At 37.3% G+C, this 26,020-nt stretch overlaps 1 protein-coding gene across 5 annotated transcripts in view; it reads left to right on the top strand.

Moving 5' to 3' along the window:
- Nucleotides 1–26,020, top strand: part of SLC41A2 (solute carrier family 41 member 2) — a 142,870-nt gene that overhangs the window by 90,477 nt on the left and 26,373 nt on the right. For all 5 annotated transcript variants that reach the window (XM_070370235.1, XM_070370232.1, XM_070370231.1 and 2 more), the window contains exons 7-10: nt 8,884–9,031; nt 11,523–11,602; nt 22,649–22,780; nt 24,166–24,314. In XM_070370235.1, coding sequence (XP_070226336.1) covers nt 8,884–9,031; nt 11,523–11,602; nt 22,649–22,780; nt 24,166–24,314 — 509 coding nt within the window. The remainder of the gene's footprint in view (nt 1–8,883; nt 9,032–11,522; nt 11,603–22,648; nt 22,781–24,165; nt 24,315–26,020) is intronic.

Genomic DNA, 26,020 nt, shown 5'->3' on the forward strand with positions numbered 1-26,020 from the left:
AGTTCAAAAGCATTAATTCTTCAGCGCTCAGCTTTCCTTATAATCCAACTCTCACATCCATACATGACTGCTGGAAGAACCATAGCTTTGACTAGACGGACCTTTGTTGGCAAGTTTCTGCTTTTTAAAATGCTGTCTAGGTTGATCTTAACTTTTCTTCCAAGGAGTAAGTGTCTTTTAATTTCATGACTGCAGTCACCATCTGCAGTGATTTTGGAGCCCAAGAAAATAAAGTCTGTCACTGTTTCCACTGTTTCCCCATCTATTTGCCATACAGTGATGGGACCAGATGCCATGATCTTAGTTTTCTGAATGTTGAGTTTTAAGCCAACTTTTTCACTCTCCTCTTTCACTTTCATCAAGAGGCTCTTTAGTTCTTCTTCACTTTGTGCCATAAGGGTGGTGTCATCTGCATATCTGAGGTTACTGATATTTCTCCCAGCAAACACTACCAACAATCTAATAAAACATGAAAGCTGTGAATAAAAAAGATGGCAATTTTAGGGGTTCCTTGGTGGTGCAATGGTTGAGACTCTGAACTTCCACTGTAGGGGGCACAGGTTTGATCCCTGGTTGGGGAACTAAGATCCCACATGTCATGTGACATGGCCAGAAAAAAAAAAAAAAAAGATGGCAGTTATGTGTGACAGTTAAATGGAATTATAGCAATTTGGACTACTTTAGCTATGTTAATCATTACCTTTCTGTAGTTTATCATGGGATCAGTATTAATGTATACAAATACTTTTTAGGCTTAAAATTTCACATTTTTTCTATAGGCCTGTGTTCAGTTCCATTGTTGCTGTAACAAATTACCACAACCTGTGGCTTAAAACAATAGAAATTAATTTTCTTACTGCTCTGGTGGCCAAAGTTCAAGATACTTGTTTTTCAGGGCTAAAATCAAGGCATCAGCAGGGTTTGTTCCTTCTGAAAGTTTCAAAGGGAAATCTGTCCCTTAAATATTCCATCTTCTGGTAGCTACTAACATTCCTTGGCTTGCAGCCATGTTACTGATCTCTGCTTCTGTGGTCACATTGTGTCTTCTGTAGTCAAATTCCTCTCTACTTCCTGCCTTAAAGGACACCTGTGATTACATTAGGGCTCCCTATTTCAAAATGCTTGATTTAGTCACATCTGCAGAGCCCCCTTTGCCTTATTCTAAATATAATTCTTTAATATTATGACATCCGGATTTATTTGGTGTTTTACAAATGTCATAATATTAAAGAATTACTGGTGGCTGAGACGGTAAAGCATCTGTCTACAATGCAGGAGACCCAGGTTCGAGCCCTGGGTTCGGAAGATCCCCTGGAGAAGGAAATGGCAATCCACTCCAGTACTATTGCCTGGAAAATCCCATGGACAGAGGAGCCTGGTAGGCTACAGTCTATGGGGTCGCAAAGAGTCAGACACGACTTAGAGACTTCACTAATGACACAAGCAGCAAGAGAAACTGATTAAGAGCCAAACAGGAACTTCTGCATTAATATCAAAATCTAAAAGTGTCTAACTTTCAAAATCAAATACATCTAAATGATCCTGCTCAAAAATAATATTTTGCCTTGATTTCTGGGTATATCATAAATGGGTAGTATGGTAGGCTGAATAATGATTGTCCTCAAAGACATCTACATGCTAATCTCTAGAAACAGTAAAGCTGTGAATAAAAAAGATGGCAATTTTGGGGCTTCCTTGGTGGTGCAATGGTTGAGACTCTGAGCTTCCACTCTAGGGGCACGGGTTTGATCCCTGGTTGGGGAACTAAGATCCCACATGTCCTGTGACATGGCCAGAAAAAAAAAGATGGCAATTATGTGTGACAGTTAAGTGGAATTATAGCAATTTGGACTACTTTAGCTATGTTACTTTATCTTTTATTCTGTCCATCTTCCTCTATGACTATGTGTATGTTCTTTGTCTTTTATAACATTGACATTGTTAAAGAATATAGCCTTCACCTGCTTTTTTTTTTCATTGTTGGAATTTTAAAAACGAGATATAATTCAATCATATCATACAATTCATCTTTAAAAGTATACAATTCAGTAGTTTTGTCATATTTATAAGATTATGAAACCTATTATCTCATTCTGGAACATTTTCATCACCCTCCCCCAAAAAATACCTTTAGCAGTCACTTCCTATTCCACCCCACCCGTCCCCAGCACTGGCAACCACTAATATAGTTTCAGTCTCTATGGATTTGCCTATTCTAGACATTTCAAAAAATGGAATCATACAATATGTGACCTTTTATATTCTATTTCCTTCTGTTAGTATGTTTCTAAGGTTCATGCTTTATCATGAAGCAGTACTGAATACCAAGTAGTACTAGATAACATTTCATTATATGGACTAGTAATATGGCTGAATAATACTCCATTGTATGGATATATCACATTTTGTTTATCCATTTACCATTAGATGAACATCTGGGCTGCATCCACTTTTTGGCTATTATGAATAATGCTACTTTGAACATTGTTGTACACATTTTTGTGTGAACATATGTTTGCTGTTCTATTGGTATATACCTAGGAGTGGAAATTCTAGGTCATATGATAGGTCTTTAACTTTTTGAGAAACTGCTCACTCATTTTTTATTTCTTTCCTGAAAAATTCTTTCCCCTCTTTGAAAATTCAGGGCAGTGATTCTGGGGTTAGGATGGTGAGTGTTTTTTTCAACTTCAGATGTCCTTCCAGAGATCTGTTATTGAGAATAAATTGAAACCCTGGCATGGTGCTCCTCTCTTGACCTGAAAATGAGATACAAAGATGATCTGACCTAGCAGGATAGTTCTTTTCATTTGTAGTTAGTGGGTTTTAATGCTTTTAGTTTTCTGTTTAAGTCTATAAAGAGATTGTTGGCAACCTTAGTTGTTTTAGGAAGTAACAATGCTTCTTAATTTGAATGTTATTTATCTCTTCTAATGGCTTAGCAAGGAGAACTGGGAATGCATCCAATAAAGGTTTTTCATCTTTAAAAAAACTATGGAGAAAATTGCTCTATATGTAGCATTAGTCATATCCTTTCAAGTGGAAGAAAATATTTAATATTTAATGAATTTTGTTAGCATAATTATTTTGAAGATGTGATGGCAAATCCAGCTAAAACCATGGGTATAAAATTTGTTTGGGCTTTACTTTAATATTTATAGTAATTGTTCCTACCTGATTGGAAAAAAGTGAATTTCTAATTCAAACACTTAATCATAGGTGAGGAGATCTTTAAATATCTTAAGAAGATGATAAAATATAAGATTTAATCCAAGATAAGGGTATGAATAACAGTTGAAGAATGCCAGAAAAGGGCTGCTACTGCTGCTAGGTCGCTTCAGTCGTGTCCGACTCTGTGCGACCCCATAGACAGAAGCCCACCAGGCTCCCCCATCCCTGGGATTCTCCAGGCAAGAACACTGGAGTGGGTTGCCATTTCCTTCTCCAATGAAAGTGAAAAGTGAAAGGGAAGTCGCTCAGTCATGTCCAACTCTTAGCGACCCCATGGACTACAGCCTACCAGGCTCCTCCATCCATGGGATTTTCCAGGCAAGAGTACTGGAGTGCGGTGCCATTGCCTTGACCATGAGATCAGCTCTGTCTTTAAGTTATGAAGTCTCTACTATACAAAATAAGTATTAGAATCCTTGAGAAAAATCCAGGAATGTCTTAGCTAAAATCTCTGATAATAATAAAAGCTTTATCAGCTAGAATGATATTACCAAAAATGTCTTGAGATGATGCAACTGTTTCAAGAATGGGTAGGCAAACTTTTAACCCTAAGGAGATTTAGAACTCAGTTTAAAAATATTTGAGAATCAAAATTATGGTATGAATGATTTTATGCTAACAAAGCAGTTGCTGCTGCTGCTAAGTCACTTCAGTCGTGTCCGATTCTGTGTGACCCCATAGACGGCAGCCCACCAGGCTCCCCCGTCCCTGGGATTCTCCAAGCAAGAACACTGGAGTGGGTTGCCATTTCCTTCTCCAAAGAAAGCAGTACTTATTTTTAAATATACTTGTTTCTTAAGCCATTACAGTAACATGTCAGTCTTTTGATTCCATTTTAAAATTTATAATTATGTTATTAATTTATCCTTATAATTGTCAAATAGAAATCTTACCAAGTTTATATACATTGTATGAATATTTATGAAAACATAAGACTCAGCATATTTATACATTTGTTCGATTTAGCAAGATTACTTTAAGTACTAGGAATCCTGTGTGAGATAAATGAAATGCCTAAGTAGAATATCTCAGGGTATTTGACTAAGTTTGTAAATGTAACCAAATATAATTTCATACTCTTAAAAATAATCTTTGGTTGGATGTTAGACATTATTAATGTAATGTTAAGTGCTTGACTTTTTTCCTACCAAGTATTAGACTTTGTTCTTTTTTTTTTTTTTTTGCTTTAAAAAAACTGTAGTTAATTTACAATGTTATGTTAGTTTCAAGTGTACAGCAAAGTGATTCAGTTATACATATATATGTATACAGATGTTCTTTTTCAGATTCTTCTCCATTAGAGGTTATTACAAGATGCTGAATATAGTTCCCTGTGCTATACAGTAGGTCTTTCTTGTTTTCCTGTTTTATGCACAGCAGTGTGTGAACGGGAGAAGGAAATGGCAACCCACTCCAGTATTCTTGCCTAGAGAATCCTGTGGACAGAGGAGCCTAGTGGGCTGCTGTTCATGGGGCTGCACAGAGTCGGACACAACCGAAGCAACTTAGCAGCAGTAGCAGCAGCAGCAGTGTGTGTATATTGATATCAAGCTCCTAATTTATCTCTCTCCTCTATCCCCCATCCCCTGTCTTTGGTAAACATGTTTGTTTCATATGTGTGTCAGTCTGTTTCTGTAAATAAGTTCATTTGTGTCATTTCTTTGGATTCCACATATAAGTGATATCATGTGACATTTGTCTTTCTGTATCTCAACTTAATATGATAATCTCTAGGTCCATCCATGTTGCTGCAAATGACATCATTTCATTCTTTTTATGGCTGAGTAATAGTCCATTGTGTATATGTATCACATCTTCTTTATCCATTCATCTGTTGATGGACATTTAGGTTGTTTCCATGTCTTGACTGTTATAAATAGTGCTGCTGTGAACACTGGGTTGCATGTATCTTTTTGAATTAGAATTTTCTCTGGGTATATGTCTAGGAGTGGAATTGCAGGATCATATGGTAGTTCTATTTCTAGTTTTTTTTTTAAGGAAACACCATACAGTTCTGCATAGTGGCCATACCAATTTAACATTCCCACCAGTGTAGAAAGATTCCTTTTTCTCCACATTCTCTCCAGCATTAATTGTTTATAATTTTTTTTGATAATGGCCATTCTGATTGGTATGAGGTGATACCTCATTGCAGTTTTGATTTGCATTTCTCTAATAATTAGTATGTGGTCATATGTATGTCAGAGGAGGCAATGGCAACCCACTCCAGCACTCTTGCCTGGAGAATCCCATGGACAGAGGAGCCTGGTGGGCTGCGGTCCATGGGCTCGCACAGAGTCAGACACGACTGAAGTGACTTAGCAGTAGCAGCAGCAGCAGCATCTGTATGTCATCTCTTTGAAGAAATGTCTATTAGGTCTTTTGTCCATTTTTTGATTACATTGTGTGTGTTTTGGATATTAAGCTGTATGAGCTGTTTGTATATTTTAGAAATTAATCCCTTGTCAGTTGCATCAGTTTCAAATATTTTCTTCCATTCTGAAGATTGTCTTTTCATTTTCTTTATGATTTCCTTTGTTGTGTAAAAGCTTTTAAGTTTATAATAGGGCCCATTTGTTTATTTTTGTTTTTATTTCATTACTCTGGGAGACAGATCCAAAAAAATATTGCTGCAATATATGTCAAAGAGTGTTCTGCCTGTTTTCTTCTAGGAGTTTTATAGTATCCAGTCTTCCATTTAGGTCTTTATTCATTTTGAGTTTGTTTTTGTGCCTGATGTTAGAGAATGTTCTAATTTCATTCTTTTACATGTAGCTGTCCAGTTTTCCAAGCACCACTTTATTGGAGAGACTGTTCTCCATTATTTATTCTTGCCTCCTCTCTTGTAAATTAATTGGCCGTAAATGCGTGAGCTTATTTCTGAGCTTTCTATTCTGTTCTATTGATCTATATGTCTGTTCTTGTGCCAGTAACATACTTTTTTGATTACTGTAACATTGTGGTATAGTCTGAAGTCTGGGAGTGTGATTCTTTCAGTTTCGTTCTGCTATCAGGATTGCTTTGGCTATTCGAGGTCTTTTGTGTTTCCATACAAATAAAATTTTTTTGTTCTAGTTTTGTGGAAAATGCTACTGGTAATTTGATAGGGATTACTTTGAATCTATAGATTGCCTTGGGTAGTATGGTCCTTTTAACAATATTGATTCTTCCAGTCCAAGAACACAGTGTATCTTTCCATCAGTTTTATGTTGCCTTCAATTTCTTTCATCAGCATCTTATAGTTTTAATGGACTTTGTTCTTGTAGGCAACTATTTGTGGATTAGTTTGAGCCTTACAAGGCTTGGCTTTAAGCTTCATTGGAATAGATTTATAATAGCCATTACACTATTGTGTAATGAAATAAAAACAAAAATAAACAAATGGGCTTCCCTGGTGGCTCAGATGGTAAAGCGCCTGCCTGCAGTGCGGGAGACCTAGGTTTGATCCCTGGGTTGGGAAGATCCCCTGGAGAAGGAAGTTGCAGCGCACTCCAGTACTCTTGCCTGGAAAATCCCATGGACGGAGGAGCCTGGTAGGCTACAGTCCATGGGGTCGCAAACAGCTGGACACGACTGAGCGACTTCACTCTTTAGTGCTACTAGTGCTACTGCTAAGAAGTGACCTTCTCTGGTCTTCACTAAATGTTTTCAGGGTTCAAATAGGCTCTCTTCTCTAGGGGTTAGATCTCAAATGACTTCTACCCCTTTTTAAACTCGGGAATTTTTCAGTTTACAGCTCTCCCGTTATTCTTAGTCTAGCCTTGTGGAGTTCGCCCTATGCGTGCATGGCTTGGTGTTCAGTTTGCAAGCTCTTTCTCCAGTAGCTTCCTCTTCTCCAGTGTTCTGCCCTGTGAATTCCTGCTGCTTTAGACCCACTCTGCTAGAGAATTCTCTCTTTCTGAGCTGTGGTCTGAAATGTGTCTTTAGTTAGAAAGTGGCTCAACAGTACAGAATCCACCTGCAATGCAGGAAATGTAGGTTCAATCTCCGGGTCAGGAAGATCCCTTGGAGAAGGAAATGACAACCCACTCTGGTATTCTTGCCTGGGAAATCCCGTGGACAGAGGAGCCTGGCAGGCGACAGTCCATGGGGTCGCAAAAGAGTCAGACATAACTGAGCGACAGTTCACTACTTCACAGTACAGTGCTTCAGGCTATTGTAGGGCTTATCTCATTTCTTTCCCCTGTCTCAGGGATCACAGAACTGTAATAATAGTCATCAGTGTCCTGAAAGCAGCTTATTATCTATCTATATATATGTAAATCTTACAGTGATTTCTGAAAACACGTTTTAGATTTTGCTCAGAGATAGCATATACGAAGCAAGCCAAGCCAAGCCAAAGTCAGTAAGCTTTGCTGAACTCTCTAGGAAAGCATAACAAGAATGAGGAGAGGATAATTGTGATCAAGTAAGACAGTCTGCCACGAGAGGTATTAAAAAAATCATGGTAGTCTGTTACCTAAGTATGTCACAAATAAAAGTATGTTAATGGCAGTGATGATTATGATGGTAGTAAGTGTTCAGTAAATGTTAGCTATGTGCCAGGGCACTATTGTAGTTCAACTACGTGAGTTAATTCTCTTAAGACTTATAATAACCTCATGAAATAGTTATAAATTTTGCCATTTTATAGATAAGGAAATAGAAGTGTATAGAAGTTAAATTTCTTGTCCAAGTTAAGTTGTAACATCCAGATATGAAATGAGGAAGTCTGGTCAAACTGTGGTTAATATAGTATACTATATTCTGTCTTGACATAATGAAGGTTCTGAGGAATTTTGCAGTGAAGAAATCCATTTATCTTTATTAGACCTAGTATTTCATTTTTACTTTGGAGCTTGTAACACTATTCAGGATGGGGAGGATATCTGTTATCAATTGATTGGCCGGTGTTCTATGGAATGCATATGCTGTAAGTTGCTGATGGGTAAAAACAATATCCTATCGGTCTGTATAGTTTGGCGATTGGAGCGCTAACTTTGGTGTTAAACAGATGTCCTTTTCTCCCAATTTTTGCTATTTCTTGGGGCTTCCCAGGTGGCTTATTGGTTAAGAATCCACCTGCCAGTACAGGAGATACAGGAGATGAGGGTTCAATCCCTGGGTCAGGAAGATCCCCTGGAGAAGGGACTGGTAACCCATGCCAGTATTCTTGCCTGGGAAATTCCATGGACTGAGGAGCCGGTGGGCTACAGTCCAGGGAGTTGAAAAGAGTTGGACATGACTAAGCAACTGAGCACACACACACGCATGTACTCTTAAACTCCTAAGCCTCATTTCTTTATAAGGTAGGAATGAGTTTCTACCTCATACGTTTAAGGACAAATTAAGTGAGATAATGAGCACAGAGCTTTTAGCACAGTACTTGGTAAATGGTAGGAGCCAAGTAAGTCTTTTAACTGTTGTTTTTCTTCTTCTTGTTCACTTCTAGGTCACGTAACTATTTCAATAAATGTTGAATTAATATATTAGTTTTCAGTTACATTATGTAACATTTTTACCTTATCTATAGTTTTCAGTTTGATTGAAATTTATATAAAGTATATATATAGCGTGAGTATGTTTGATAATATATCTTCTGGCAAACTTTTAATATTTACATGTGCTACATGGTTAGAAGAGAGATTGAAATGTTGTCTTTTCTAATTTTAGAGACATACTACTACATTCCTCCGTTAGTTGGTGTCGTTTTCTTGGCTCTAACTCCTATCTGGATTATAATAGCTGCCAAACATCCAGCCACAAGGACAGTTCTCCACTCAGGCTGGGAGCCTGTCATAACTGCTATGGTTATAAGTAGGTTAGTATTAAAGTGTGTGTGTTTGTGGGTTATTATATATGCATATATCTGTGTATATATTAAAGCAAACCAATTGCCTATTTTTATTTCTCAGGTCTGTCATTTTGTGTAGCCAGCTCTTTATTATCCCAGGTGATTGAGATATAAGTGACAAGGATTACTGAAATCAGTATATGCATAGAACCTCATGTGCTAGCAGTTTCATACCTTTCCCCAACCAAATCCTAACGAGACTGATGATTAAAATCCAGTGGTGTTTTTATCTTTGTGTGAGTTTTAACCTGACAAGGACATTGCTTATTTTGAACACTAAGTTGCTCAAGTAAATATCAGAAAACCTTAGAAATGTACATACTGTTGGATTACTCCACTTCTAGGACTCTGACAGGACTTAAAAGATATACTTATGGATATATGCAAATGATTGAATTGTTAAGAATATTCATCACAGTGGAATTTTTAATAACAGAAAGAGAAGGAGAATAATTGTGAATAATGATTTCACTGTTCTAATAAAGTGAAACCTAAATATTTCACCAAAAGTTGGAATGCTATCACCAGATTGGCAGGAGAGGGCAAGGAAGGGAATTATGAAGGGACTTCAGTGGGGAGGGAAGAGAAAGAGAGACTAAATGCTCATCCCGCTGTTGGACATCATTAGGTAAATGTCTGAAATTAAAAATCAAGGAATAGCAGTATAAACATACTGTTTAGAAATAGAGGAGTAAATGTCAGAAGAAACAGTTAAAGAAGTTAAAAAGAATTGCTAGTGGAGAGCAGGACGTGGGGTTAGGGCTAGGGACTATGTTATATGCTTTGTGGTACTTTCACCTTTTAAATGATGCATATATGTTTGTTTGATAAAAATACAATTTAATAAAAGTGAAGCACTCTTGCCTGGAAAATCCCATGGATGGAGGAGCCTGGTAGGCTGCAGTCCATGGGGTCGCGAAGAGTCGGACACGACTGAGTGACTGCACTTTCACTTTTCACTTTCATGCATTGGAGAGGGAAATGGCAACCCACTCCAGTGTTCTTGCCTGGAGAATCCCAGGGACGGGGGAGCCTGGTAGGCTGCCGTCTATGGAGTCGCACAGAGTCGGACACGACTGAAGTGACCTAGCAGTAGCAGCAGAAGCACTTTTACAATTTGAGTTTTTATTTTTTAAAAATATACATGTTTAAAAATGTTTCGAAGTCTGTATATCAACATGGTAACAGTATAACTCTGAGTGATGTAACTATGGTTGATTTTTATTTTATTCTTTTTGTTTGTATTTTCTATCTTTTCTATAAGTTTTATTGCCTGGGTAATACAACTATTTAAAAATGTATTTTAGCAAGTGTTCCTTTTATCTGCACAGCATTATCTATGTGTTTTGGCAGGGAGATTTATTCTTTGACACTTAACTACTTTATTCTAGGAAATATGTATTTTTTTAAATTAGGGCATAAAATAGTAAAATATTTCTAAGGATAACTATTTTTAGACTTTATAGTATACCGTTTTATGGGAACTCCTAGAAGAATAAGCATATTAAGCCTTTGAATTATTCAAGAACTAAAATAATAAAGATCTAATAATGAATTTTAAAAAATAATTTCCTAGTATTATCTGGTAGTGGTAAGTACATTGGATCTGATACTTTGACCATCAACCCTGTTCCATGACAACATATGGTTCATTTTTCTGTAATGTGGATTTAAACAACAGGATCCCATGAAATACTGGGACCAACACTGTTTTATATAATACTAGGTAGACCAACAGACTGAAGTTAACCAATTGATAATGGTCTTGGAAACAACAACAAAAATCTCCAAGCTCCATTGAGATATTGATAGTATGTCTTGCCACTATATAAAAAGAAAAAAGTATGTTACTTTTCTGGACCTCTGTTCTCCAGGTCAGCTCCTCCTCTGGCTACAACTCATTACTTTAACTTAGCAATGATAAGATGCTGTCATGTACTATATCTAATGTGAACAGAATAAAAGTCATCCCTTAGTGGCTTGCTTACTTCAAATGTAAAAAAATACTCTTTAAAAAATTTTTAAATTATAAAGATAATAAAATGCACATGATTTAAAAAAAAAAACGAATAAGCACAGAAGGATATTAAGTAACCATGAGTCTCCTGTCAGTCTCAGCCCTAGGGATATACATTGTTAGTAATTTCTAATATGCTCTTCCAGACATTTTAGTGCACTGAAAGTATGTTTTTTTTTTTCTTTTTACAAATAGCATATGTAAATACACAGACCAGAAGGAGAGCCCTGAAATGTGGGGCTACATCTTATGCCATGTTTTATTATCAACGTTTTACTTTTGACATTGATTTTTACTGTTAATATCTTTTCTTTTTATTCAATTTTTAAAATAGCTAAATATTTATTTTTAAAACTAGAAGTGTTTATATATAAAAAAATAATTTCAAATTAGTCCATGTCCTTTCCTCTTCCCTAAATTACATGATTTTATATCTTTCAGCATTGGGGGCCTTATTCTGGACACAACTGTATCTGATCCAAACTTGGTTGGGATTGTTGTTTACACACCAGTTATTAATGGTAAGAATTACTGTTTCATAACGATGTAGTATCTCTTGGTATTCTTAGGTATGAACAGGAATCTTTGAATTCAGAGGTCTCTCTTTCATTTTATTTCTATCCATTTAGTAAATAAATAAATGTTGTATCTATTTTGTTTTCAGTACCAGGTTGTTGCTTGTGGTAGAAATTACATTCCATGTTCTCAGTATACAGAACATATTTTTGAAAAAAACTCTTACTTAATCTTATCTCTAGATATTAATTTAAGAGTCAAACATACTTGATTTTTAAAGTTACTGTGCAGAATGAAAAAAAAAAGTGTTAGTCACTCACTTATGTTTGACTCTGTGACCCCATGGACTGTAGCTCCTCTGTCTATGGAATTCTCTAGCCAAGAATATTGGAGCCGGTAGCCACTCCCTTTTCCAGGGGATCTCCCGACCCAGGGATTGAACCTGGGTCTCCTGCACTGCAGGCAGATTCTTTACCATCTGAGCCACATAGGATATTTCCATAGTCTATTATTATTTACTTTGGCCTTATCTTATATGCTGTCTTACATTGTTTTGTTGCTGCCCTCATCAATCTTTGTGGCTAAATTAGAGTTAGCTAGATTTAAGCATTGCTGAAGTCAATTCAGCCCATTAAAATCTATCATTCCTCTGCTGATCCTTTTCAGATCTGCTTTATGTTTTTTCTTATCTATAAAATGGGAATTATAATAGTTAAATTCACAGGGATTTTTTAATAAATTCCATTTAAAATACCATTTAAAAAAGATAATTTTAATCCAGTCCCACTGGCTTTAGGGCTGGCTGTCATTAAACTAGATTTCATGATAACCTAAGCCAATATAATTTAAAATAATTCTTCCTGGAGGAAACTATATCAGAGGATATAACATTTACTATAAATCACTTTATATATTTATAGATAAGAAAATATGTTCTACAGAGGCAAATTCTCTAAAATCTAATTTCATATCTAAAATTTTTTTAAAAAATTATTTATTTTCCTGCATCCAGCCTTAGTTGTGGCACATGAGGTCTCCATTGCCACACACCAGTTCTCTAGTTGTGTGGGTTCTTAGTTGCTCTGAATCATGTGGAATCTTAGTTCCCCAACCAGGGATGGAACCCATGTCCCCTGAATTGCAAGATGGATTCTTAACTGCTCAGCCACTACAGAAGTCCCCATATCTAAAATTTTTACTTAACATTTTAATTTTTCAGTAAATGAATAAATTGCAAAGAAGGCAATGGCACCCCACTCCAGTACTCTTGCCTAGAAAATCCCATGGATGGAGGAGCGTTTTCACTTTCATGCATTGGAGAAGGAAATGGCAACCCACTCCAGTGTTCTTGCTTGGAGAATCCCAGGGACGGGGGAGCCTGGTGGGCTGCCGTCTCTGGGGTCGCACAGAGTCGGACACGACTGAAGCGACTTAGCAGCAGCAGCAACAGAGATGCCCCTTCCAATTTTCCTGATACCAACATTCTCCCTGCCCGTAAAATCATAAAACTATTTGATTCTACCTGGTTCTTCATCCTCTTTGAATAGATAATGACCAAAACTTGTCTATTTGTACATTAACATAATTTATTTGTTTATTTATTTATATAACAAGTATGTCTTACCACTTTAGTCCACTAATATCTCAGTCCAGCCATCAGTCAAGTAATAAAGTAGCCTTCTTGACTCACTCCCTATTCAATACAAATTGAATGTCACTAGAAGACTGGTCTACCTTAAGCATTGTTTTTATTACATTAGTTTTAAGATAATGGGATTTAACAGTGATTTTCTCCTGCCTGTCCAATCAAATTAGAATTTTTCTCCCTAGCTATTAAGACTCCCTATATGCATACAACTATATCCTTCATCATGATTTGATTCTTGTATTGTGGCTGTACTGAGATGTAATTTTCACTGCCTGGAATAGCTACTACTTTCTTTCCCCCTGTTCAAATCCTTTTCAATGACTATTATTTGATGAGTTTACTAGGATAAATATTATCCAACAATGACTGTTAGAACTGTGTTGCCCAGCTAGAACCATGCTGCCCAGCATTTTAATGAGAAATTTAACTTAAATTACAACCCCTTTAGTAGTAAGATTTTAGTTTCTCTGTGATTTCACCTTCCATAAGAAACAGTTTGCTGAAGTGCTATCTTTGGAAGTCTGTGTATGGTCTGGCATGGTGGTAAATCTTTTTCTGTATCTCAGTAAGTAAACCTCTTAGTTGGGTATCACTGTAAACTCTTTCTAGTGTTAAATGCTGTTCATTAAAAACATTGATAGAGAAGAGTTATTCCACATTCCTCAGAGAAAGTGGAACTTCTGAGAATTGAATTTCATTTAAAATGTGCTAAGGCATGTACTATTTAAAAGATCCCTGTTTTGTCATAGTCTTTATCATATCATTATCATCATCATTTGCTATTTAGTAAGCCCCTACTATGTGGCAAATGACTTTTAGGTCTTCTATGCATACTATTTAATCCTCAAATAAAGATAAGGAGTCATATCTAGGGTATCTTTTAAATTTTATTAACAACTCTCAGAACCAGTAACGTTTTCTAAAATATATTTCCTGTAACAATAGTTCTCGACATGTTAATAAGTATAATTTGAAAAGTGAGTTCTGTGGTCAGCTAAGTTTGGAAAACATTGGGTTAAAAATACTTCTTTTCCACAGAATTTCATAAAGTTTTTTCCATGCTAATATATGATGTGAACCTCCCCTTCTGGTACATATGTTGTCCAGGAGTTAGAATTTCTGAATCTAACCTTCCTTCTAACCTTCTTTCCAGACCATACTTTGAGAACTACTAATCTAGGGCTTATTATATCTTTATCACAGTCTCTTTCAAACAGCAATATACTACTTTACATAAAGGATAAAAACCTTATCTCTTATCCTTTATGTATAAGAACCTTATGTCTTATCCTTTTGCAATTTCACTCTTTCTTATGAGCTCTTTTTGTCATACATTCTACTTTGTTATAAACCCTGTAACATTTTTGCTTTCCACAGTTATTTTTTTAAAAGATTAAAACTGAGGGGTTGGTATCTTTTTATATTTCCCTATATGTTTAACCAAGACCAAGGTAAGAGAAACCCAAGTAAGACGGTAGGTGTTGCAAGAGGGCATCAGAGGGCAGACACACTGAAACCATACTCACAGAAAACTAGTCAATCTAATCACACTAGGACCACAGCCTTGTCTAACTCAATAAAACTAAGCCATGCCCGTGGGGCAACCCAAGATGGGCGGGTCATGGTAGAGAGATCTGACAGGATGTGGTCCACTGGAGAAGGGAATGGGAAACCACTTCAGTATTCTTGCCTTGAGAACCCCATGAACAGTATGAAAAGGCAAAATGATAGGATACTGAAAGAGAAACTCCCCAGGTCAATAGGTGCCCAATATGCTACTGGAGATCAGAGGAGAAATAACTCCAGAAAGAATGAAGGGATGGAGCCAAAGCAAAAAGAATACCCAGCTGTGGATGTGACTGGTGATAGAAGCAAGGTCCAATGCTGTAAAGAGCAATATTGCATAGGAACCTGGAATATCAGGTCCATGAATCAAGGCAAATTGGAAGTGGTCAAACAAGAGATGGCAAGAGTGAATGTCAACATTTTAGGAATCAGCGAACTGAAATGGACTGGAATGGATGAATTTAACTCAGATGACCATTATATCTACTATTGTGGGCAGGAATCCCTCAGAAGAAATGGAGTAGCCATCATGGTCAACAAAAGAGTCTGAAATGCAGTACTTGGATGCAATCTCAAAAATGACAGAATGATCTCTGTTCACTTCCAAGGCAAACCATTCAATATCACAGTAATCCAAGTCTATGCCCCAACCAGTAACACTGAAGAAGCTGAAGTTGAATGGTTCTATGAAGACCTACAAGACCTTTTAGAACTAACACCCAAAAAAGATGTCCTTTTCATTATAGGGGACTGGAATGCAAAAGTAGGAAGTCAAGAAACACCTGGAGTAACAGGCAAATTTGTCCTTGGAATACAGAATGAAGCAGGGCAAAGACTAATAGAGTTTTGCCAAGAAAATGTACTGGTCATAACAAACACCCTCTTCCAACAACACAAGAGAAGACTCTATACATGGACATCACCAGATGGTCAACACTGAAATCAGATTGATTATATTCTTTGCAGCCAAAGATGGAGAAGCTCTATACAGTCAGCAAAAACAAGACGAGGAGCTGACTGTGGCTCAGACCATGAACTCCTTATTGCCAAATTCAGACTTAAATTGAAGAAAGTAGGGAAAACCACTAGACCATTCAGGTATGACCTAAATCAAATCCCTTATGATTATACAGTGGAAGTGAGAAATAGATTTAAGGGCCTAGATCTGATAGATAGAGTGCCTGATGAACGATGGAATGAGGTTCGTGACATTGTACAGGAGACAGGGATCAAGACCATTCCCATAGAAAAGAAATGCAAAAAAGCAAAATGGCTGTCTGGAGAGGCCTTACAAATATCTGTGAAAAGAAGAGAAGCGAAAAGCAAAGGAGAAAAGGAAAGATATAAACATCTGAATGCAGAGTTCCAAAGAATAGTAAGAAGAGATAAGAAAGCCTTCTTCAGCCATCAATGCAAAGAAATAGAGGAAAACAACAGAATGGGAAAGACTAGAGATCTCTTCAAGAAAATCAGAGAAACCAAAGGAACATTTCATGCAAAGATGGGCTCGATAAAGGACAGAAATGGTATGGACCTAACAGAAGCAGAAGATAGTAAGAAGAGATGGCAAGAATACACAGAAGAACTGTACAAAAAAGATCTTCACGACCAAAATAATCACGATGGTGTGATCACTGACCTAGAGCCAGACATCCTGGAATGTGAAGTCAAGTGGGCCTTAGAAAGCATCACTACGAACAAAGCTAGTGGAGGTGATAGAATTCCAGTTGAGCTATTACAAATCCTGAAAGACGATGCTGTGAAAGTGCTGCACTCAGTATGCCAGCAAATTTGGAAAACTCAGCAGTGGCCACAGGACTGGAAAAGGTCAGTTTTCATTCCAATCCCAAAGAAAGGCAATGCCAAAGAATGCTCAAACTACTGCACAATTGTACTCATCTCACACGCTGGTAAAGTAATGCTCAAAATTCTCCAAGCCAGGCTTTAGCAATATGTGAACCGTGAACTTCCTGATGTTCAAGCTGGTTTTAGAAAAGGCAGAGGAACCAGAGATCAAATTGCCAACATCCGCTGGATCATGGAAAAAGCAAGAGAGTTCTAGAAAACATCTATTTCTGTTTTATCAACTATGCCAAAGCCTTTGACTGTGTGAGATCACAATAAACTGTGGAAAATTCTGAAAGAGATGGGAATACCAGACCACCTGACCTGCCTCTTGAGAAATTTGTATGCAGGTCAGGAAGCAACAGTTAGAACTGGACATGGAACAACAGACTGGTTCCAAATAGGAAAAGGAGTACGTCAAGGCTGTATATTGTCACCCTGTTTATTTAACTTATATACAGAGTACATCATGAGAAATGCTGGACTGGAAGAAACACAAGCTGGAATCAAGATTGCCAGGGGAAATACCAATAACCTCAGATATGCAGATGACACCACCCTCATGGCAGAAAGTGAAGAGGAACTAAAAAGCCTCTTGATGAAAGTGAAAGTGGAGAGTGAAAAAGTTGGCTTAAAACTCAACATTCAGAAAACGAAGATCATGGCATCCAGTCCCATCACTTCATGGGAAATAGATGGGGAAACAGTAGAAACAGTGTCAGACTTTATTTTTCTGGGCTCCAAAATCACTGCAGATGGTGACTGCAGCCATGAAATTAAAAGACGCTTACTCCTTGGAAGGAAAGTTATGACCAACCTGGATAGCATATTCAAAAGCAGAGACATTACTTTGCCAACAAAGGTTCATCTAGTCAAGGCTATGGTTATTCCAGTGGTCATGTATGGATATGAGAGTTGGACTGTGAAGAAGGCTGAGTGCCGAAGAATTGATGCTTTTGAACTGTGGTGTTAGAGAAGACTCTTGAGAGTCCCTTGGACTGCAAGGAGATCCAACCAGTCCATTCTGAAGGAGATCAGCCCTGGGATTTCTTTGGAAGGAATGATGCTAAAGCTGAAACTCCAGTACTTTGGCCACCTCATGCAAAGAGTTGACTCATTGGAAAAGACTCTGATGCTGGGAGGGATTGGGGGCAAGAGGACAAGGGGACGACAGAGGATGATATGGCTGGATGGCATCACTGACTCGATGGACATGAGTCTGGGTGAACTCCAGGAGTTGGTGATGGACAGGGAGGCCTGGCGTGCTGCGATTCATGGGGTCGCAAAGAGTCGGACACGACTGAGCAACTGATCTGATCTGATATATTTAACATTTTCAGCACTCTTCTTTACTTTCTGTAGATTCAGATTTCCATCTAGCTTTGTTTTCCACCTGCCAGAAGTTCCTTTAATGTTTGCTGTAGGGCAGCTGTGCAGAGAAGACAGAGGCTTTAGGCCCGTACCTCCCAGCTTCCTTCTCCTTCCTCTTCTTTTACCCTTCTTCTTAACCTCTTAACCTTAATCTCTACTCTTAACCTTTTCTACTTGTATCCCAGAAGAAGAGTGGACTCTTTCATCTAAGACTGGCCACTTCACCTTTGAAGTCAAGTTTCTCAGTCGTGTCCGATTCTTTGGACCGCATAGACTGTAGCCCACTAGGCTCCTCCATCCATGGAATTTTCTAGGCAAGAGTACTGGAGTGGGTTGCCATTTCCTTCTCCAGGGGATCTTCCCAACCCAGGGATCAAACCCGGGTCTCCCACATCGCGGGCAGACACTTTACCATCTGAAGCACCAGGGAATCTTTACTAATTCACAATTCCATTACACCCCCACTGGTATTTTTTTGTTGTTTAATAACTATCTTATACACCTGTGGCTGATTCATGTCAATGTATGGCAAAAACCACCACAATATTGAAAAGTAATTAGTCTCCAATTATAATAAATAAATTAATTAAAATTATATTTTAAAATATGAAATAGCTATCCAACAAATTAGATCAGTGTCTGCTATGTACAGCTAGCAGTAAGACAAATTCCCTCTGTTATCATGATGCCTGTAGCTTGATTGAGATAGTGGCTATTTATGTTACAGCATGTAAAGAGCAAACAATTAGTAACTGTTCTGAGCTCTTGGTACCTTATCTGTTGGATGTTACATGACAGGAGAACAACATATATGAAGTGTAATGCTGTGGCTGCCATGAAAACCGTTTACCTGAGTTAAAATGAACTGTTTTACTTAGAGCTTTTACGATAGAGTAATTATAAGACTTCCATTTAATATTAATTTTTGAATTAAAAATATGCAATTAAAAAACACTATTTATTGAAAAATATATATCAGTCTTTATTGATCTGCAGTACCTCTTTTGTATATGACACATTTCATGTGTGTGGATGTGTGTGTGGGGGTGAGTGTATGTGGTTATCAGTTTAAAGAAGTCCCCCTCAATTCCTGGTTTGCTAAGCGTTTTTAATAATAAATAATAAAATGCTGAATTTTATCAACTTTTCTGTTTATTCATATAATATAATCATCTTTTTCCTTCATTTATTTGTTAATGTGCTATATGTATTATTTTCAATTATTAAGTCAGTCTTATATTCCTAAGATAAATCTGATTTTTGGTGATGTATTTTACACATTTAACATTTTGCTGGATTTGGTTTGTCAGCAGATTGATATCTTTTTACATTTATTTTGATTCACAAGATTGGCTTATAATTTTCCTTTTTTATATTGTCATTGTTGGATTTTGAATGCAGAGTTATGCTAGTCTCATTATGTGAGTTTTTAAAAATGTTTTATTGGAGTATAGTTGATTTACAATGTTGTGTTAGTTTCAGGTGTACAGCAAAGTGAATCAGTTACACATACATCCACTGTTTTTTTTTAACATTCTAGAGTCTTTTCCCAAATAGGCCATTAGAGAGTACTGAGCAGAATTCCCTGTGCTATACAGCAGTTTCTTATTAGTTATTTTATATAGACTAGTACTCTTCTCTTCTAATGTAAGATTTAATGCTGTGAATTTATAAGTACTACTCAAGGTACGTCCCACAAATCTCAATATGTTGTGTTTTCATTTTCATTAAATCCAGAATATTTTAAAATTTCCTATGTGATTTTTTTTTCTTTGATTTGTGGGTTGTTTGGAAGGGTATTGTTTACTTTCCAGCATTTGGGGGAATTCTCAGATATCTATCTTTTCCCTTGTGGCCAGAAAACATACTTTATATGTTGCAATTATTTCAAATTTATTGAAACTTTTATGGCTTACAGTGTGGTCCATCTGTGTGAATGTTCCCATGTGTATACTTGTAAAAATTATGTATTCTGCTATTGTTGGGTGATGTGTCCTATAAATGTCCTTTAGATCAAGTTGATTGATAATATTGTTAAAAAACTTCTTCATAGTTCTGATTTTTTATCAGTGTGGTCTATCAGTTGATGAGAAAAGAGTGGTAAAGTCGCCAAGTTTAAACACAAACTTGCTCATGTCATCATCTCTATGAGACAGGGATTGTTTTCTCTGTTTTACAGGAAGGCAGCCGAGGCTTTGAGAAGCTAAGTAGCTTGGAGGTGGGAGAGGGTGGTTGACTGGGCACTTTACTATTGGAAGATTGGGGTGGGGTTGGTTGGCCATATCATGGGGAGCCCTCCAAGTTTGGAACATCGAACTTCCGCTCTGGGATGTTAGACTCCTGCCTGCCCCGTGGAACAAAATGAAGGTCTGAAGGAATCCCACTGTTAATTATGCAGACTTCCAGTTCATCCTTATTTTCCATCAGTACCACATAGTGTCTGGTATCCTTGAGGCCTGAGTCTCTCTTGTTCAGTTTCTACAGAAAACATTCCTTTATTCTCCCTCTTGAGCAGAACAGTTTTAAGAATGATGAGAGATTGCAGACATTTGCTTACTCCATTCATTCACAGGCTTTTATTTTTTATAGTGAAAACTTTTATATTTAGAATCAGCTGGCTGGACTCAGTTTAGATGATCCCAATTTTATTGTTGTTGTTGTCCAACTCTCCGCGACCCTATGGACTACAGCCTGCGAGGCTCCTCTGTCCATGGGGATTCAGGCAAGAATATTGGGGTGGGTTGCCATTTCCTTCTCCAGGGGATCTTGCCAACCCAGGTCCCCTGCATCGCAGGCAGATTCTTTACCATCTGAGCCACCAGGGAAGCCCTCATATGAGAGAGGGAGTCAGAAATGGATGCAGTTTCTTTCTCTTTTTTAAAAACTTATTTATTTATGCATTTAATTTTTGGCTATGCTGGGTGTTCGTTGCTGGGTGCAGGCTTTCTCTAGTTGTGGTGAGCGGAAGCTACTCTCTAATTGCAGTGTGCAGGCTTCCAGTTGCAGTGGCTTCTCTTGTAGAGCATGGGCTCTAGAGCATGAGGGCTCCGTAGTTGTGACTCACAGGCTTTAGTTGCTCTGTGACATGTGGGATCTTCTCAGACCAGGAGTGGAACCTGTTCTCCCTGCATTGGCAGGCAGATTCTTAACCACTGGACCACCAGGGAAGTCCTGGATATGATTCCTTGCTGTGTGCCACCAAAGTTGGCTCTCTCAAGTGTTCTGTCCTGCCTGAGTCTATCTCACAAGCACTCACAGCATGCTTGCAGCAACAGTTGACAGTGGGTGTAGACTCCCCTTGTGTCCAGGGCTCACAGATATTCTTAATGATTATTTTAGCTCATGCTCAGCATTCAACAATTTGAAATTTTCAGTTGTTTTTTCTTCCTACTTCTTTTTATGGCTACTATCTCCTTCTCTCATAATCTGTCAAAGTAGAAAGAGTTTGGGTGTCCTAATTCACCCTGTGGGTATTTACCACCCTTTGGAATTAATTTTGCTTCTTGGCATTAACTCCTCTTCCTCAGAGTACATGAGAGGATAATCTAGGTTAAAAGATCACTTTCTTGAGTATTTTTTTTACTGTCTTATACCAATTTCTTTAGTAATCTTGTCAAGGAATGTTTAACAGGAGGATTCCTACGTGCTGTTTCTCATAAATCCTCTGCTCCTTATCAAGTGGAGCAGCAAGCTGTTCCCAGGACTGAGGTCACTGTATGAGACAGGCTTGGGTCTCCCTCAGTAAACATTCTCCTTATGACAAAACTGCTTAGTCTCGATCCTCTTTCTTGAGATATGGATTGTCTCCTGACCTTGTGACCATTATTAATCCCTTGTTCCCTTGGTAACAGTTGCTGTACATTTGGTTTTCTGATCTTTATTATTGTCGAAAGAAATTTCTTGTACAACAGCCAAATATACTCACAGAAAGATCATTAAAGCACCTTTGCTCCATCAGAGCTTAGGTCCCCATGTCTTTTTTGTTTCTCTCTCTCTCTCTTCCCCTGGCTAATTCTCTGGAGCGTAGAAACCCGTCATGCTCACTCTCCTGCCTGGGCTTCCAAGACCCCCTCAAGAAGGCGCCCTGTGCCTTCATCCCCTCGAGAGGGCTCCCTGTGCCTTCGTGAGCGATGCAAGCCCTGTGTCAAGGGCTTTATTGGTTCTCTGCATAAACCAGGGAATATCAGCCTCTTTCTCTCTTTCACTTTCTTATCGTCGACTCCGGACCACCAGGTCCCAGTCCATTAAACGACCCCAACAAAATCTGAGAAGACGTGTATCAAGCCTTATCTACTTGAATAAATGTATTAAGATGATAAATGTGAAACATATTTTTACCTAGTTTTATATCTTGATTGCGATAGTAATTTTAAAAAATTACTTACTCTGCTTTCAGACCAAACAGTGAGTTAGATTTGAAAAAACAATGAATGAGTCTTTCATAGCAGGAATTTTATGCCTTTGGAATATCTACATCAACATCAAATAAATCAACACTTCAGAAGAACTCTTTGTTCTGTTTTATTGGCCCAGAGGGTGACATAGAGACATAAATTCAGTTGAATTTGTGCACATTATTGAAAATGCGAAGCTATCTTATTTGTTTTTTCTTCTGTTTCAGGTATTGGTGGTAATTTGGTGGCCATTCAGGCCAGTCGGATTTCTACCTACCTTCATTTACACAGCATTCCAGGAGAACTGCCTGATGAACCCAAAGGTTGTTACCACCCTTTTAGAACTTTTTTTGGTCCAGGTAGGTGCTTGTGGATTTTTGCATATTTTATTCCTGGAACTCTTCCTCTCTGTGAGTACAGGCAGGCAACATTTGTTGAATACATATTTTGTTTATGAATGTTGCCCAGTTTTCTGTTTCTGAGAGCCAGATAGATTTTAAATAGAGTAGATTTTGTTCACTAAATCTCAGTGAACAGCAACAACGAAAGACTGTGGATCAGTTTTGCAATTGTTAAAGAACTTTGTATAGTTTTTCTTTTTTATCTTTCTCTTGGATATCTTGTTTATAAGTTAGGAAAGAAGAACCTTGTGCATATAAGAAAACATTGTTAGGTGATTTAGGGAAGCATACTCTTTCATGGGCTTCCCCAGTGGCTCAGCTGATAAAGAATCTGCCTGCAATGCAGGAGACCTGGGTTCAAGCCTGGGTTGGGAAGATCCCCTGGAGAAGGGCATGGCAACCCACTCCAGTACTGTTGCCTGGACAATCCCCTTGGACAGAGATGCCTGGCGGGCTACAGTCCTTCGGGTTGCAAAAAGTCGGACACAACTGAGCAGCTAACCACATAGCACACACTCTTTCGTACATTAATCTTTTGACCTTTCTAAATGTAGGCATTTGATCCCCAACAAGCAGAATGAGAGGGGATAACCTCAGTTACAAGGACATTGTTATGTACCAGGCATATGATATCCAAAAAACTAAACCACCATTTTATTTTATTTTTGACTGCACTGTGTGGCGGGCATGCAGAACTTATGCAACCAGGGATCAAACCTGTGTCCCTGCCGTGGAAGCCCAGTCTTAACCACTGGACCACCAGGGAAGCCTCTAAACCGCAATTTTAAACCTCACAATTCTTGAAAACTTTTTTTTTCTGATGAAAATAAATGTATTGTAATAAGTGTAACTTTTGAATGAGGTTCAGAAATACCCAGTCTTTTAATAGCAGTGAAAGACTTCTAAAGGAAAAATAAAATTAAAACATCTAATGACCAAAAAAACCTCTATTAGAAGATGATTAGGTATCATTTAGTTATTAAAATGATCAATAATAAGGAATTAAATGATGTAGGAAAAAAATATGTTCCAGTACTTTAAGAACTTCATATTTTTTCTTTTGTCTTCCCTCTGTTTTTATAATGTTATAGTTTGATCAGTGTTCTTCACAGCAAGCTTTCATCAACCACCTTTCATTTAATTAATATATAACATATAGGGAAAATTTCTAAAAATTAAGCAAATTGTAAATAGTTAAAATTTATTTTTAGCAATTGAATTTTATGTGATTCTGTGCACTATAGTAGTAATAACTAGAAGTAATTCTCAAATTTTAATAACTATGATCTATTATTCACCAATACATGATTTTGTTTTAACAACTTTTATATTTTATATTACAGGAGTAAATAATAAGTCTGCTCAAGTTCTACTGCTTTTAGTGATACCTGGACATTTAATTTTCCTCTACACTATTCATTTGATGAAAAGTGGTCACACTTCTTTAACTGTGATCTTTGTAGTAGTATACTTATTTGCTGCTGTGTTACAGGTAAGAGAGAAAACCTCTTGTAATTTCTTTTATGTTCAGATTAATGTTAACGTATAACTAAGTCTAAAAGCACAAGAACTATTTTAACATTTTAAAACTCAGCTGAATGCCTTCATATTGATCTTAAAACCAATAACTTTTAATATGATTTGATCAATAGACCTATTGGATTTCCTATTTTCTGGATTCTGTGTCCTCCCTCTCTCCTCTTTTTTTTTTTATTCTCTTCTTTACTATGAATGTGTCTTGGCAGATAAATTCCTGAGGAAGAGTGCTGCATAGGAGAAAAAATTTTGAGTCTTTGCATGTTGTAAAATGCTTTGAATAGGTTGACTGGATATAAAATTCTGTTTCTTTTAATTTTTCTTTTAAAATTTTGAAAGCAAGGAGAAAGCTTCCTTGCTTTTTAACTTCTGTTACTACTGAAAAGAAGAACAGATGCCATTCTCACTGCTGATCTCGTGGTACAAAACTACTTTTATCTTTCTAGAAGTTTCTAGAAAGAAAATCTTTTCCTTTTCCCTGTTGTTTTTAAATTTCTTCTGGTATTTATCTATGAGTTTTAAAGTAATATACCTAAGTTTCTAGTTCATGTTTAATTCCCTTTAGACTTTTGCTAACAAAAGTTGAGGATTTGAGGGCTGGCATAACGCTGTATCTTTCCCATATGGTTATATCACAGTTTGGGGTTAAATTAGTAGTCAGTGTTTCTGTCATTGGGTCTATCTAAACATCGTTTGGGCTTCCTTGGTGGCTCAGATGGTAAAGAATCTGCCTGCAGTGCAGAAGACCTGGGAGATTACTGAGTTGGGAAGATCCCCTGGAGAAAGGCATGGCAACCCTATCGTGATCTCCAGTGTTCTTGCCTGGAGAGTCCCCATGGGTAGAGGAGCCTGGCTAGCTACAGTCCATGGGGTTGCAAAGAGTCGGACATGACCAAGCGACTAACACACACAAGCGTTGTTTACTACAGAGCCAGATAATGTACTATATTTCCTTTTTGTGTATTTTATTTTTCTTAGGGTTAATAATCACTTCTTTTTTCATTTGCCTCATTTTCTAGAAACCCATCCTTAATTTTTTCCAACTGTTCCATCTTTCTTTTGGCTTTTTAGCCATGGCTTCTTGCTAAGCTCTGTAGGATTTAGTACCTCCTACTTTGAGAAATCCTAACTTAAGAGATGCATTCAAACAATTCTTTGAAAAAATATCATATGACTTTGGCCTTCAAGGGGTTTGTAGGAGTGGGACTGGAGGATAAGTATGTGGAATTATTAATTTTCCAGTCAAAAGAAACTGCATTGACAGTAATAATGTTAACTAAATTAACTAACATCTACTACGTTACCTATATGACCAGTATTGTTCTAAGTGCTTTACATGTAGAGACTTATTTTATTCTCACAAGTACTCTATGGGATTTGTTTTTCTGATATAAATCATTGATTTTAAAAGTGAAGTACATGCAAAACAATGCATTGTTTACACAAAGGAAAGATTAAAACTTCTGTTTATGTATGTCTACCTCATTTGTTTAAAATATTTCTTCTGTTTTTATGATTGCTTTACAATAAGCATATTATCACAGTGTTAAGTAAAGTATACTTATTTATACTGAAGGACTGCATAAGCTAAAACTTTTGGAGATTACTGAGTAAAAGTATAGAGATGATAGAGCACAGAACTCAAGCCAGAAAATGGAAGTA

This window comes from Bos mutus, chromosome 5 (genome assembly GCF_027580195.1).
Source record: "Bos mutus isolate GX-2022 chromosome 5, NWIPB_WYAK_1.1, whole genome shotgun sequence".
NCBI classification, from domain to species: domain Eukaryota; kingdom Metazoa; phylum Chordata; class Mammalia; order Artiodactyla; family Bovidae; genus Bos; species Bos mutus.